General features: G+C 50.1%; 1 protein-coding gene across 1 annotated transcript; it reads right to left on the bottom strand.

Annotated features, from left to right (window-relative positions):
• Positions 1 to 8,059: 8,059 nt before the first annotated feature.
• On the bottom strand, positions 8,060 to 15,742 carry LOC119321112 (tetraspanin-2-like). The gene is made up of 3 exons (XM_037594944.1): positions 15,648 to 15,742; positions 11,413 to 11,992; positions 8,060 to 8,656 (listed from the first exon to the last, which is right to left on the bottom strand). The coding sequence occupies exons 1-3, from the start codon at positions 15,740 to 15,742 to the stop codon at positions 8,354 to 8,356; spliced, it is 978 nt and encodes a 325-aa protein (XP_037450841.1). The 3' UTR covers positions 8,060 to 8,353.
• Between the last annotated feature and the right edge of the window lie 412 nt (positions 15,743 to 16,154).

Genomic DNA, 16,154 nt, shown 5'->3' with positions numbered 1-16,154 from the left:
TCCATGTCGCTGCTGAGGTCCACTACCTCGTCCTGGGTGGCGAACCCGGGAGACGAGGCGGTCGCGGTCGATCCTGTCGCGATGATGTCGTCCATGTTGGCTCCCGTGTCGTCGGCGTCGCCGAGGTGCGAGAAGAGTAGCGGTCCACGGTAGAGATGGGGCGTCGGTGTGGACGCGTAGGCGGCGGGCGGCGATTAGTTCTATGGAGGGTACCGCACGCCGACGAAGGCGGGCGAGGGCGTGCGCGTAGCGGGGTGACCATGCGGGAAGGTCATGTTTGGGTTGAACCCACCGTGCGCGTCGCCGTCGGTGTAGCCGGGCGACGATGAACCCCATGGAGATCCGGCGCCTTGCTGTCCTCAGGGCGCGTACTGGGCGTGGCTGACGACGGGTGGATTCATCCCCGCCTGGTCGACCGATGAGGAAGACGCCGCCGCGCGCGCCGCGTTGTCGCGGACCTTCTTGGCTATGACCCTGTTCCGCCTGTCGGTGGTGACTGCTTCCCGCCGCTGAACTTCCACCCTCCACTCGGCGTTCGACAGGCCCGGTGGCTTCGATGGCGGCGCCCTCGGCTTCCTCTGCTTCGACTGGGCCACGGCGCCAGTCGCGGTTGCCGCCGCGCGCGGCATGGCGTGCTTCTTCGGCGGCATGGCGTACATCTTCGCGGCGAGCGGGAAGGGGTTTGGCGGGAGAAAGGGAGAGAATGGCGGGAAGAAGGCGAGCGAGCGGGAGAGATACGAGGGAAAAGCGTCAAGAAACGGCGGGAAAAGGCCCTCGGGTCGCCTCCAGGGCGGGCCCATGCACCTTTTACGCTTGTGCCGGCTCCCCAAGCGCCCCCTAGGGCGCCGGGTTCGGCCTGGATCCGCCGGCACCAGTTTTGACCCGAGCCGGCGAAAAACGGGCTCCTGGGGGCGCGACTGGGGCCTTTTTTTGGCGCCGGCGCGGCAAAATCGCCTGGGGAGGGCCTGTTGGGGGCGCGGCTGGAGATGCCCTAAATGTATAATGGCCGGATGAGGAATGACAACCTGATGGACCGATGCAGAAGAAAGCCATGAAATCCTTTCCTTCTTTTCTTTTCAAAACTAACTCCACGGTGTCCAAGATCAGCCGGGTCATTATCTCGCTTTTGTGGTTGATATGATGGATGAACATCAGTCCGGCAGTCCGTGCATTTCTGCTCGGACCGTCCATCTCAGCAAGATGCTTCTCGATCAAGTGGGTGTCGTCGTCATCGAGTAGACCGCCTTCGCGTCGCGTCCACTTCCGCCTTCGTCGTGTCTTCATTTTTTAATATATGTGTTGCATGTATATCTGTATTTTTTGGTCCACCTTTTAGTTGTGTATTGTTGAGATTGAGGCCTACTTGTACACTATACATATGTGCACCTGCATCCAATCAATACAACGAATATTGCATTGCCAAACCGTCTTTTACATGGTACCATCTCTTAAGGTCCTGCCGTGCGCCGCCGCCCCGTGCAGCCGCCGCGCCCTCTCACGCGCGCTGTCGATCACAGGGGCATCAGCAGCGGTCTCGGGGTCTACCGGAGAGAAGAGGGGGAAGAAACAGTAAATACACGCACAACATATGCAGAACATGATTATAAGCGGGGCTAGAGGTGTTCTAACGCAGCGCTAGACGGTACTGGCGAAGGGGGAAACATCCGGGAAAGTTTTCCCGGTTCCGGACGTCTGTTAGACAGATGAACCAGAGGGGAAATTTCAACATTTGCTATGCTAGGCACGTGTGGCGGACGAACGGATAGCGTGTTCGGATTCGTCTCATCGTTCTGAGCAACTTTCATGTAGAAAAGTTTTCCATCCGAGCTACGGTTTAATTTCTATTAATTTTCAAAGTTTTAAACATTTGTTGAAATTATTATTAAAACCAAAATGGGGTTATTACATCAGCACGATGTCAAGGTGACATCAGCAAGGTCAATAGTCAACTCTGACTGGGTTGACTGGTCAAAAGGAGCAGTGGGGCCCGTTTGTCAGAGGCACATTTCACTAAACAGGTTAAATTAGACTAATATGCAATTAGGTTAATTAAACATAATTAATTTGTGTTAATAACATGATTAATTAATAAATTAAATAAATTATTTTTACTTTTATTTATACATATTCTTTTTGTTCTTCTCTTTTTTTAAGAGGGGCGGGCCCCACGTGCAGTGGCACAAAGGCCTTAGCGGGGCGGGCGCAACGGGCACCGGGCGTGGGCGCCCGTGTGTGCCCGAGCCACCAGGGGGGGCGGCGCCGGCCACGGCAAAGGCCGGCCGCGGCCCGGTCGGTGGCCATGGCAGGGCTTGCCGCCACAGGGGAGGGCCACGGCGGGTGAAGCCGGTAGCCCCGACCCGCAGGGCGGGGTACAGCAGAGGACGGCGGCGGTCGTGGCGGCGACAGCGGCCGGAGGTGGGCGCGCAAGGGGGGGCGCGACGGGCGCTGCTATCGGAAGGACGGCCATGCGCGGGCACACGCCTCGGGCGTGGCCGGGTCGCACGGCGCAAGCGAGGACCGCGACGGAGTACGGGAGTAGAGAGGGGGGAGGAGAGGGGAGGCGCAACCGGCTTGGCAGCTCACCGCGAGAGCATGGGGTCTAGGCAGAGGGCTCGGGGGGGTTCGGGGAGGTCCGGCGAGGGAGAGGACGAGGCGGACGACAGCGACGGGGACGAGGCAGCCCGGCGTCGGCGTGGTCGTGGACGAGGTGGCGAGGGGTCCAACGAGGCGGGGCTCCGCGGAGGAGGTCGAGGAGGACGACGGCGGTTCGGCGACGGCGGGGCAGTGCCGGGCGGCGTCGACGAGGTGGCGCCGACGTGGTGGCGCCGAGGCGCGTCGGCGCACAGCCCGATCCAGAACTGGATTGGGGGATGGGGAGCGAGAGGGATCATGGGGAAGTGGGGAGTGAGCGTTAGGGTTCGGTGGGGAGTGGGCATTAAGGTGGGAGCGAGATGGGCCGGCCGGGGTGGGCTGCCGACTAGGCCGGCCAGTTGGCTAGCTGGGCCGGTTGGCCTAGTGGGGGGTCATTTTTTTGGTTATCAATTTTAGCTACTAATTTCTATTAAATTACAAAACTAAATGAGTTTTGTTTGAGATGAGACTTGTGATACGTCTCCAACGTATCTATAATTTTTGATTGCTCCATGCTACTTTATCTACTGTTTTGGACTATATTGGGCTTTATTTTCCACTTTTATATTATTTTTTGGACTAACCTATTAACCGGAGGCCCAGCCCAGAATTGATGTTTTTTGCCTATTTCAGTGTTTCGAAGAAACGGAATATCAAACGGAGTCCAAACGGAATGAAACCTTCGGGAATGTGATTTTCTCACCGAACATGATCCAGGAGACTTGGACCCTGCTCCAAGGAACAAAAGAGGCAGTCACGAGGGTGGGGGGCGCGCCCCTACCTCGTGGGCCCCCTGTTGCTCCACCGACGTACTCCTTCCTCCTATATATACCTACGTATCCCCAAACGATCAGAACAGGAGTCAAAAACCTAATTCCACCGCCGCAACCTTCTGTATCCACGAGATCCCATCTTGGGGCTTGTTCCGGAGCTCCGCTGGAGGGGGCATCCACCATGGAGGGCTTCTACATCAACACCATAGCCCCTCCAATGAAGTGTGAGTAGTTTACTTCAGACCTTCGGGTCCATAGCTAGTAGCTAGATGGCTTCTTCTCTCTTTTTGGATCTCAATAAAATGTTCTTCCCCTCTCTCGTGGAGATCTATTCGATGTAATCTTCTTCTTTTTGCGGTGTGTTTGTTGAGACCGATGAATTGTGGGTTTATGATCTAGTATTATCTATGGAAAATATTTGAATCTTCTCTGAATTCTTTTATGTATGATTGAGTTATCTTTGCAAGTCTCTTCGAATTATCCTTTTGGTTTGGCCAACTAGATTGGTAGTTCTTGCAATGGGAGAAGTGCTTAGTTTTGGGTTCAATCTTGCGGTGACCTTTCCCAGTGACAGAAGGGGCAGCAAGGCACGTATTGTATTATTGCCATCGAGGATAACAAGATGGTTTTTTTATCATATTGCATGAATTTATCCCTCTACATCATGCCATCTTGCTTAAGGCGTTACTCTGTTTTTAACTTAATACTCTAGATGCATGTTGGATAGCGGTTGATGAGTGGAGTAATAGTAGTAGATGCAGAATCATTTCCATCTACTTGTCTCGGACATGATGCCTACATACATGATCATTAGCTAGATATGCTCATAACTATGCTCAATTCTGTCAATTGCTCAACAGTAATTTGTTCACCCACCGTAGAATATCTATGCTCTTAAGAGAAGCCACTAGTGAAACCTATGGCCCCCGGGTCTGTTCTCATCATATCAATCTCTATCACTTTATTACTTGCTTTGTTTTTACCTTGTCTTTTACTTTTTACTTTGCATCTATCTATATCAAAAATACCAAAAATACTATTTATCATCTCTATCAGATCTCACCCTCGTAAGTGACCCTGAAGGGATTGACAACCCCTAATCGCGTTGTTTGCGAGTAGCTATCGTTTTGTGTAGGTACGAGGGACTTGTGCATGGTCTCCTACTGGATTGATACCTTGGTTCTCAAAAACTGAGGGAAATACTTACGCTACTTTGCTGCATCATCCTCTCCTCTTCGGGAAAATCCAATGCAGTGCTCAAGAGGTAGCAAGAAGAATTTCTGGCGCCGTTGCCGGGGAGGCTCACGCAAGCAAGTCAACAATACCAAGTACCCATCACAATCCCTATCTCTCGCATTACATTATTTGCCATTTGCCTCTCGTTTTCCTCTCCCCCACTTCACCCTATTCGCCCTCTCTTTCCCAATCTCCTCCTCTCTTTCCCGTTTGCCTTTTTCCCGTTGCCTTTCTGTTTGCTCGTGCGTTAGTTTGCTTGTTTATCGTGATGGCTCTACCTAGATTTGGTGATCTTCACTTTAAAAGGCTAGAGGAGATCGAAAGCAATGTCAGAAAGTTTATGGTTTTGTAATTTGAGCATAATAATTTTTTTAGAAATGAGCTTAAGGAACAAAAAAGTTTTATGAGTTATATGAATAAAGAACTCGATGATATGTCTAAAGAATTTGATAGTATAAGAGCCCAAATTGCTCGTCTTGAAAAGATGACCGCTGAAATTTCGGATATGCAAGCTACCTTAGTCAATAAAATGGCCGCTAAACCGAATTCCTGTGAAAATCAAGATGAAGATCTAAAAGTTATTGTTGTGTCCCCTATCAAATCTTTGTTTTGCAATATGAATCTTGATGAAACTGAATATGATCTTCCTTTACCTAGAAGGCGTTCTAAGAATTCGGAGTTTCTAGATCTTGATGATGAAATTGATGAAAGTGGGATTGAAAGAAATAAAAACATAGATGTTGCTAAGCTCACTATTTTGGATCTCAAGGAATTTAATTATGAAAATTGCTATTTGATTGGTTGTATTTCCTTGTTGCAATCCCTGCTAGATTCTCCTCATGCTTATAGTCAAAATAAGGCCTTTACCAAACACATCGTTGATGCCTTGATGCAATCTTATAAAGAAAAACTTGAGTTGAAAGTTTCTATCCCTAGAAAACTCTATGATGAGTGGGAACCTACCATTAAAATTAAAATTAAAGATTATGAGTTTCATGCTTTGTGTAATTTTGGTGCTAGTGTCTCTACTATTCCCAAAACTTTGTGTGATTTGCTAGATTTCCGTGACTTTGATGATTGCTCTCTAAACTTGCATCTTGCGGATTCCACTATTAAAAAGCCTATGGGAAGAATTAATGATGTCCTTATTGTTGCAAATAGGAATTATGTGCCCGTAGATTTTATCGTTCTTGATATAGATTACAATCCTTTATGTCCTATTATTCTTGGTAGGCCTTTCCTTAGAACGATTGGTGCAATTATTGATATGAAGGAAGGGAATATTAGATTTCAATTTCCCTTAAAGAAGGGCATTGAACACTTCCCTAGAAATAAAATAAAATTACCATATGAATATATCATGAGAGCCATTTATGGATTGCCTACCAAAGATGGCAATACCTAGATCTATCCTTGCTTTTATGTCTAGCTAGGGGCGTTAAACGATAGCGCTTGTTGGGAGGCAACCCAATTTATTTTTTTTGCTTCTGTTTAGGAATAAATAATTCGTCTAGCCTCTGTTTTGATGTGGTTTTATCTTTTAATTAGTGTTTGTGCCAAGTAGAACATATAGGATAACCTACGATGATAGTTGATTTGATTCTGCTGAAAAACAGAAACTTTGCGCGCATGAATATAATTTTGTTAAATCACCGAAACGTGATTTTGTGTTGATTCTTTTTGCTGCTATTCAATAGACAAATTTTCCAGGACTTCCTATTTTGGTAGAATTTTTAGAGTTCCAGAAGTTTGCGTTAGTTACAAATTGCTACAGACTGTTCTGTTTTTGACAGATTCTGTTTTGCGGATGTTGTTTGCTTATTTTGATGAATCTATGGCTAGTAAAATAGTTTATAATCAAATAGAGAAGTTGGAATACAGTAGATTTAACACCAATATAAATAAAGAATGAGTTCATTACAGTACCTTGAAGTAGTCTTTTGTTTTCTTTCTCTAACGGAGCTCACGAGATTTCTGTTGAGTTTTGTGTTGTGAAGTTTTCAAGTTTTTGGTGAATTCTTTTGATGGATTATGGAACAAGGAGTGGCAAGAGCCTAAGCTTGGGGACGTCCATGGCACCCCCAAGATAATCCAAGGACACCAAAAAGTCAAAGCTTGGGGATGCCCCGGAAGGCATCCCCTTTTTCGTCCACTTTCATCGATAATTTACTTGGAGCTATATTTTTATTCACCACATGATATGTGTTTTGCTTGGAGCGTCTTGTATCATTTGCGTATTTACTTGTTAGTTTACCAAAATCATTCTTGCTGTACACACCTTTTGAGAGAGCCATACATGAATTGAAATTTGTTACAATTCTTTATGTGCTTCGCTTATATCTTTTGAGCTTGATAGTTTTGCTCATAGTGCTTCACTTATATCTTTTGAGCGTGATAATTTTTGCTCTAGTACTTCACTTAGATCTTTTAGAGCACGGTGGTGGATTTGTTTTAAAGAAACTATTGATCTCTCATGCTTCACTTAGATTATTTTGACAGCCGTTAATAGTATGGTAATTTGCTTAATGATAATATACTTGGTATTCAAGATATGTGAAACTTTCTTTTTGAGTGCGTTGAATACTAAGATAAGTTTGATGCTTGATAATTGTTTTGAGATATGAAGATGGTGATATTAGAGTCATGAGGTAGAGGAAGACGAGCGAGACGGTGGAGACGACGAGGTGCATAGCTCTGTCCTCGGCTCGGCTCAATCCCGTAACCCGCGGTGCGGCGCGGCGCGGCGTGACGAGGCGAGCGAGAAGGAGCGTGTGTGTAGGTCTCCTTTTTTCATGCTCATACAAGTGGTAGAAGAGCTCACCTTATAAAAAGGTACAAGTCTTACTCAACTTCCATGATGGAACTAAATTTAGTCTCACTCACTTTACTCACATGTGTGCATGAATGGGCAAAGTAAATTTTAGAATTTTACTTAGTCTTTGAGGCCTACTAGCAAATTCCAACATGGACTGAGACCAGGTAGAGGGCATCGTGAGTCTAGTCACGTGCCATGGTAACATGCATTGTCGATCAAATCCGTGTGTGCTCACTCCATTCCTAAATATATAAATCCTTTTAAACATTTCAAATGAACTATAACATAAGAATGTATGTAGACATATTTTAGAATGTAGATTCACTCATTTTGCTTCGTATTTAGTTATTTGTTGAAATCTCTATTGTTGAGATCTCTAAAAAAAGATATATTCTGAAACGGAGGGAGATACATGTCGTGACATGACAAGCAATGAACAGTGTAAGAAAGCAAGAACTGTGCTCTCACGAGAAAAGAGATGCTAGTGCAGTGCAGCCACACTCTGACAAAATAGGACCAGCCACACAATTACGAATTAATAGATGAGATTCGTTCCGTCTCAAGTGATCACTGTTGCAGTTCTAGAGGCAATCGAGCCACCAGATGAGCAAAACATAATAAAATTCTTAACCATAAATCTGAAGAACATCTCTACTGCATATTACAAACAACATTCACATCAACACCAAGAGCGCATGCATCTCGCTAAAATTCTCCACATACATGCATGGGCAAACCATGAATCTGAAGTTCCCATCTTCCCCTACTAGCTTACTACCAGTTACCAAGCTACTAATAATAATACAGTACAGTATGAAGCAAACATACTAGTCTATTACATGGGCAAACTGGCGATGGCGGTTGGTTCTCAGTGATGGGATGGGATGGGAAATGGGAATCACCACTTGTAGCGGCGGTAGATGGCCTCGGCGTGCGCGTTCTTGTAGGCGCTGCAGCCGATGAGGTAGAGGAAGACGAGCGAGACGGTGGCGACGACGAGCGCGATGTTGGCCTTGTGCCACTGGCTCCGCAGCGCCGCCAGGAGGCCCGCGCGGCACGACTCGCACTCGTAGCACAGCTGCGCCGGGTCGTTGCTCCACAGGCCGCAGTCCGGGTCCGACGCGGGCCGCGCCAGATTCGTCCACACCGTCGGGCTCACGTACCCGAACCCGCACACCGACAGGGGCTTGCAGCAGCCCGACTGCGACCACACCACACCACACCACACCAAAAGCTCCGTCAGTTGTCAGAGCCCACGTTTCAGCTTAGTTATTATTGTTATGCTGAGAAATTTTACAGGAATCGGTCATCCTGCGACAGTGGCTGGATCTGAAGCAATTTTCTTTTCTCCCAATCACGTGAGATGGAGTTTCCTAGAGATGGATGCATGAACGTCTGAGAGACCAAAGCCCCGGAACGCGCGGTGGCAAACAGAGACAGACAAACCCTCCTCAGATGAGGACATCGAGATGCTGCGTGCGGCCACTGCAGAACCGAGCTCAAGTACCCTCGACACCAGAACTAAGATGATGGCAGTAGTAATCAACTGACGACTCTAGAACTAAACACAAGCTCCCACGCACCGACCCATGCGACCCTTGTCCCCGGCACTGTCCCGTCCGTTTCTTGTTCTTGGGACAGCAACTCTTCCATGGTTTTGTTGCCGATATATAAGGGCACTTGGTTAAGCTTTCTCTCAGGGGATAGAGTGAAAAGTAGCATTGATACGCCACCCAAGTAATTGCCCGTTACGTACTCAATTATATTCGCAGTCTAAATCAGTGTCAGATTTGTTCCAGAAAGGGCTTAATTACATGGGCCTACGCGCGGATTCCCCTCAAGACCATTTGGCACTTGGCAGAAACCGAGTGGCCCACATCACAGTGACCGTGAACAATGGCCACCGCTTTCTTTGTGCCCTGTCAGAAAGTTGCCACCGGATGGATTGCCCTCCTCATCGTCTAGTAGCATCTCCGAGGGCCAAGATAACCTGATGCCCGGATCCTTCTAAAGCACATCTCAACGTCTTTGTTTCCACTACAAGTGTCACTACCGATGCGTTTGTTCACAATCATCTAGTGGAGTAGTAGTATGGCAACAGTTTCAATCGAAACAGTATGTTCATTTTGTGGAATCCTATGTTTGAGGAGGTGGGAAAAGTCACTTTAGTGCTAAAACTTGTGGAATACATTGAACGAGTGCCAGAACTTGGCTCGGACGTTCATATACAGTGCAAATCCTGCTCATATACGCCCGCGGCACTGACATGACACTGTATATTTGTACTCTGCCAACATGGCAGTGATTCGGTCCCACTTGTCAGCTAGCAGTACGAATTATTAATAGTTGCATGTGTGGCATCGGCTGGAACCCACCTGTCAGCCAAAGAATACAAATAACAGAAAAAAGTAAAAATACTATTACACCGCGAGGGTTCGAACTTGTGAACTCAGCGTTACTAGCGAGCGCCAATCGCCAACCAGCTGACTAATTTCATTAACTAAAGGATGCACATTGTTTTTATCTTTTCAGAATCAAACGGGCTACTGCCATTGCCGCCCATTTTGCGCTGTCATTTTCTTATAGAAATTTGTAAAACATATGTAAATTATGATCGTGTGTTAAATATAATATATTACATAATAAATATTCATATTGACTGAAAAATTATTCAGTCACATATTAAATATCCATATAATTAAATCATGAATTAAAAATTTAACAATTTACATGTTTAATAAAAATATTAAAGTAATTTTTAATTTTTCTATGTATCTAAAAAATTACCATATGAGTTTAAAAATGTTCACTATTTTCATAAAATAATGATGTAGTGTACAAACGTGTTCAACATTTAAGAATTTTTTATGTTGATTTAAAAAGTGTTCACAGGTTTTTATAAAGTTAATTAGTTTTTATATAGAAAAATATTTTTTTAATGAAAAATAAATATGAGCCTAGTGTGCGCATAAATTGCGGATCGTCAATTGAACAATATTTAAATTTTGTTACCGTTTTTATAATTCGTATTTTTTAAGTTAAATGAATATGTTTTCAAATAATATATGATTATTTTAATTTATGCTAGTTCCTTCTTCTTTGGATTACAATTTCAATGTATGCTGTTTGGTTGAAAGGATATAAAATATATGTATGCACTTATATATTCAAAAGTTATTGGTTATGTAGCTCTCAGAAAAAGAGTTATTTGTCTTGTTGGGTAGCCACGCTGTCTTGTTGGGTAGCCACGCGCCCTGGGAAAATTTTGTTCTGGTTCGAACGCCCACTACTTCCTTCTCCTTTGGGTTAAAATTATAACATATGTTATTTTAGTTAATGAATATGAACGTTGTGTGTCCAGTTATGATAACTAAAATCGTTTGCCAGTTTGCTGGTTCGAAACAGGAGAGAGCAGTATTTTTTTTTCTTGTTAATATTATATATGCTCTTTGGCTGACAGGTGGGACCCAGCCAATGCCATACAGGCAACTACTAATAATTTCTCTTGCTAGCTGATAGATGTGACCCAATTACTGCCGCATGGGCAGAGTATACATATACAAAGCCAGGTCAGCGGCGCGGGTGTATACGAGCGAGACTTGCACCGTATATGCATGCCCCAGCCAAATTCTAGCACTCGTTCAATGTATACCACAAGTTTTAGCATTAAAATGATTTTTCATGTCAAGTATAAGTACCGGTGGTGTAATTGACTCTTGATAAATCTATAGCTAAACAACGATGGTTGGAGTACTAGTAAGTCCGTTTCTTGCAGGCTGTAAGAAGCAGTAAATGTGATACTACTGTTACTCCTAGCTAGTTCTAGTAGTACATGGTACTACTAGCATCATTCAGCTATCACTCAAATATACTTCCCCGCAAAAATCAACTAAAAATATAGTGACGAGAAGGACTGGGATTAGGTGATGGATAATACTCTACTACAGTAGTACGTACCTGGAGCGGCGTGAGGCGGGACTGGTAGAACTGGTCGGCAGTGACGTAGCCGGCCTGTCGGGCGAGCTTCTTGCAGGTGTCAGAGACGGCGAGGCAGGACCTGATCCCCTCCCACCGGGCGGGGTCGTCGGAGACGTACCCGCGCAGCCACATGGAGAAGCCGTCAAGGCGGTACTCGTCGTACTCGCGGCCGAGCACCGGGTAGGCGCCGGAGCCGCGGGTGACCGCGAAGGCGAAGACGAGGAGCGCGATGAGGAGGACGAGGAGCGCGAAGAGGTAGAAGGCGAGGAGGCGGTGGCGGTTCCAGTATGCGCCGACGAAGCCCGCCAGCGCCGCCAGCAGGATGAGGCCGCCCAGGATGGCCACGGGCCAGCGCGCCAGCCGCGCGCACTCCTCCCCCTGCGCCGACGCGAACCACACCCCCGAGGCGATGACGGGGACCGCGCAGATGAGCGCCATCAGCGTCACGCACGCCGTGATGTTGTTGCTCACCGCAATGGCTGGAGCCTCGCCGCTGCTGTTGCTCTGGCTCTCCCAGACCGTGCTTTGTCCTCTGTGTTCTTGACGCGGCGCGGGGCGTCTGCGGTGTAAGGCCTTCCACAATGTGTTCGATGCCACAACTCTGAAAAGTATGCCACGCAGACGATGATGCCAGATGAAATATATTTAGCACCGCCCGCACACTGTGAAAGAATTGGGCATCGATTGGGGGTCAGACCCACACATATAAACAAGTGTATATCAGCAACAGTTGCCCCACTAGCAGCGTCTTGCTCCTGGCTCACTGCCGCTTCTTCCCTTGAGCATCAGGCTTAATTTATTGCTTTGTTGGTTGGCATCGGAGCAAGTAGATGCTCCGGTTCCCAAAAAATTTTTTATGGCAGCGCTTGGGCAATGGAGAGCATCGGTGCCAAATGAAGTAAAGGTGAATTTGGCACCATTTTTGACCTACATAGTGGAGGGCCTAAGATTCCTTCATGGGTGGGGGTGGAATAAAAGGTTTTGCGGAAAGGTGGCGGGGTTTGCTCTTTGCTGGGGCTGGCATGCTGGCCCGGGGAGGACATGTGTGATCCTGATCCCTACTGCCGACGCATCATGCGCCGAGCGGCTTGTCAGCCAGCGCGTTCAGCGTGTGTGGGAGACCGGGATTGTTTGGACGAGAATGGCATGGGCGTGGTTGTTTTGCTTTCACATGCCACGTCCATCCACTAGCTTATAGCCTTATAGGAAACGAAAAAGAGATGAGTTTTAGTGAAAGTAAAAAGGAAAAAGGAGAAAAGGAGAAAAGACTAGCAGTTGTATATGTACAACAGTACAAGTGTGCCAACGAGGATGGCTTGTAGCCTAGTATAAGGGCATCTCCAGCCGTTCGACCCCCCAGGGCGTCTAAATAGAGCGGCTTGGGGGCGTGCCGGCGCTAGTTCGGCCTCTGGGGGCGACCTAGCTCCCAGTCACGCCCCCACGCGCCGGCCCTAGGATGTGGAAATTTAAACTTGGTCGTTCCTGCTCTCAAAAGACGCCGCAAATCCGGCGATCGGACGTAGTCTGGCGTTACAAAAAACAGAGCGCCGCCGCCGCAAGTTCGCGTGCGCAACGATTCACTCGGCGGGGTCGGCTCCAGGCGTTGGCGGAGTCGGCGTGCGCGGGCTCGTCGTTGGCGGAGCTGCTTCGGTGCTGGGCTGCGTCGGCGCGGCTTCGGCACTGTTGGGCGGCGATGCAGAGGCGTCGGTCGGGCTTGGTGTCCGTGTGGTCGTGGGCGTCGTCGGCGTCGTCGGCGTTGCCGTCGACAGCTCGTTCAGGATGAGGCCGCGCTGCACCAGGTACCACGCCTTGAGCTTCTCGTCGTTGTTCTGGAGCTTGTCCGCCCCGCCCATCAGAAAAGCCATGTCGGTGTTCCTCTTCTTCGCGGCGACGTTCGTTCGGAGCAGGTCGAGCTTGATGGCCTTGTTCTTCATTAGCGACGACCACCGCGCCTCGGTCTTCTCTTCGCGTAGGACGGCCCAGGCCTGGGCGTCGGCGAGGCAATGCTCGATGGACTCCTGCACTCGCGCGGTTGCTGCGTCGGCGCTTTTCCCCTTCTTTGCCAATTTGTGGCCGTCCGGCCGCCCCTCTGATGCGCCCGGAGTCGTCGCGTCCGGCTTGTATGTCTCCTTGGCCTTGTCGAGGGCACGTCGGACTTCCGCCCACTTCTCGCACTTGTCAATGCGCTTGTAGATGTGGAGGTGCTTGAAGTCGGCGTCTTGGTTGTCGCCCCGATACATGGCGAACATACGCAGCAGCTGCGCGGAGGGACGAACAGTTGGCGGGCGGCGGGCGTAGGGGACGAAGATATGCGGGCGAACGGCGTGCGTACCTGATCCTCAATGCTGGCGCCGCTCTCCGGGCGAGCCGCGACCTCCTCGATGATTCCATGCCATTTGTTGCACGCCAACTAGATACGCCCCCAATGGTTCGCCATCGCCTTGGAGCCGCGCTGCATGTAGACGCCTTTGAAGTAGGAGTCGACGAGCTTCCGCTCGTCGAACTCAGCCTTGATGCGGTCCCAGTACGTCTCCAAGCTCTGGTTCGCGCCGGTGGTCGGGTCGAGGCAGACGACTTTCCATGCTTCGGCGAGGCATTCCTCCTCCTTGGACGTCCACTTGATGTGCGGTTCGCCTGACCTAGCCGCACGCTTGTTCTTCTTTTGGCGCCCCTTCATCGGAACAGGAGTCGTTTCCTCCTCCTCCTCCTCCTCCTCGTCCTCCTCCTCCTCCTCGGGTTCCTGCGCGTCGTCGCCGTAGACGTAGCCGAGCTCGGCCTCCATGTCGCTGCTGAGGTCCACTACCTCGTCCTAGGTGGCGAACCCGGGAGACGAGGCGGTCGCGGTCGATCCTGTCGCGATGATGTCATCCATGTCGGCTCCCGTGTCGTCGGCGTCGCCGAGGTGCGAGAAGGGTAGCGGTCCACGGTAGAGATGGGGCGTCGGTGTGGACGCGTAGGCGGCGGGCGGCGATTAGTTGTATGGAGGGTACCGCACGCCGACGAAGGCGGGCGAGGGCGTGCGCGTAGCGGGGTGACCATGCGGGAAGGTCATGTTTGGGTTGAACCCACCGTGCGCGTCACCGTCGGCGTAGCCGGGCGACGATGAACCCCATGGAGATCCGGCTCCTTGCTGTCCTCAGGGCGCGTACTGGGCGTGGCTGACGACGGGTGGATTCATCCCCGCCTGGTCGACCGATGAGGAAGACGCCGCCGCGCGCGCCGCGTTGTCGCGGGCCTTCTTGGCTATGGCCCTGTTCCGCCTGTCGGTGGTGACTGCTTCGCGCCGCTGAACTTCCACCCTCCACTCGGCGTTCGACAGGCCCGGTGGCTTCGATGGCGGCGCCCTCGGCTTCCTCTGCTTCGGCTGGGCCACGGCGCCAGTCGCGGTTGCCGCCGCGCGCGGCATGGCGTGCTTCTTCGGCGGCATGGCGTACTTCTTCGCGGCGAGCGGGAAGGGGTTTGGCGGGAGAAAGGGAGAGAATGGCGGGAAGAAGGCGAGCGAGCGGGAGAGATACGAGGGAAAAGCGTCAAGAAACGGCGGGAAAAAGGCCCTCGGGTCGCCTCTAGGGCGGGCCCATGCACCTTTTTCGCTTGTGCCGGCTCCCCAAGCGCCCCCCAGGGCGCCGGGTTCGGCCTGGGTCCGCCGGCACCAGTTTTGGCCCGAGCCGGCGAAAAACAGGCTCCTGGGGGCGCGACTGGGGCCATTTTTTGGCGCCGGCGCGGCAAAATCGCCTGGGGAGGGCCTATTGGGGGCGCGGCTGGATTTGCCCTAAATGTATAATGGCTGGATGAGGAATGACAACCTGATGGATCGATGCAGAAGAAAGCCATGAAATCCTTTCCTTCTTTTCTTTTCAAAACTAACTCCACGGTGTCCAAGATCAGCCGGGTCATTATCTCGCTTTTGTGGTTGACATGATGGATGAACATCAGTCCGGCAGTCCGTGCATTTCTGCTCGGACCGTCCATCTCAGCAAGATGCTTCTCGATCAAGTGGGTGTCGTCGTCATCGAGTAGACCGCCTTCGCGTCGCGTCCACTTCCGTCTTCGTCGTGTCTTCATTTTTTAATATATGTGTTGCATGTATATCTGTATTTTTTTGGTCCACCTTTTAGTTGTGTATTGTTGAGATTGAGGCCTACTTGTACACTATACATATGTGCACCTGCATCCAATCAATACAACGAATATTGCATTGCCAAACCGTCTTTTACATGGTACCATCTCTTAAGGTCCTGCCGTGCGCCGCCGCCCCGTGCAGCCGCCGCGCCCTCTCACGCGCGCTGCCGCCAATGCCGCCGCCTCCCATGCTGACCCGCAACCGCCACCGCCGCGCCTCTTCCTTGTCGTGCCACCGCTACTGCCATGTCACACCACCACCCCTCCCCGCCGCCGCTGCCACCACTCCCCATGCAGCCGCCGCCGCCCATTTCCCTCCAACCCTAACCCTAGCTGCACCATGGACTCCCGGGCTCCTCCACCACCCGCTCGTCGAACCCCTTCATCGGCCCCGAGCCCTCCGCCGCCGCCATCCGCGACCTCGACATCGAGGCCCGGGTCCCCATCCGCCTTGACAACTCCAGCACCTCGTACCATGCGTGAAAGACCTAGTTCAACCTTGCCTTCCTCGAGTACTATCTCATCGAGCACATTGATGGTTCCGTGGACGGCGATTACATGAAGGTGATCCAGAGTGGTCTGCCATTGAGGCCACGCTCATC

The sequence above is a fragment of the Triticum dicoccoides genome, chromosome 6B (assembly GCF_002162155.2).
Source record: "Triticum dicoccoides isolate Atlit2015 ecotype Zavitan chromosome 6B, WEW_v2.0, whole genome shotgun sequence".
Lineage (NCBI taxonomy): Eukaryota > Viridiplantae > Streptophyta > Magnoliopsida > Poales > Poaceae > Triticum > Triticum dicoccoides.
This window is presented reverse-complemented; position numbering and strand designations above follow the sequence as displayed.

Excerpts from the sequence above, each read along its gene's own strand:
- LOC119321112 (XM_037594944.1), bottom strand. The coding sequence starts at position 15,742 with ATGGGAGGCGGCGGCATTGGCGGCAGCGCGCGTGAGAGGGCGCGGCGG. Across the intron at positions 11,993-15,647 it reads ACCTTAAGAGATGGTACCAT|ACGCCCCGCGCCGCGTCAAG; the intron begins GTAAAAGACGGT and ends CTTACACCGCAG. Across the intron at positions 8,657-11,412 it reads CCCGCCTCACGCCGCTCCAG|TCGGGCTGCTGCAAGCCCCT; the intron begins GTACGTACTACT and ends GTGTGGTCGCAG.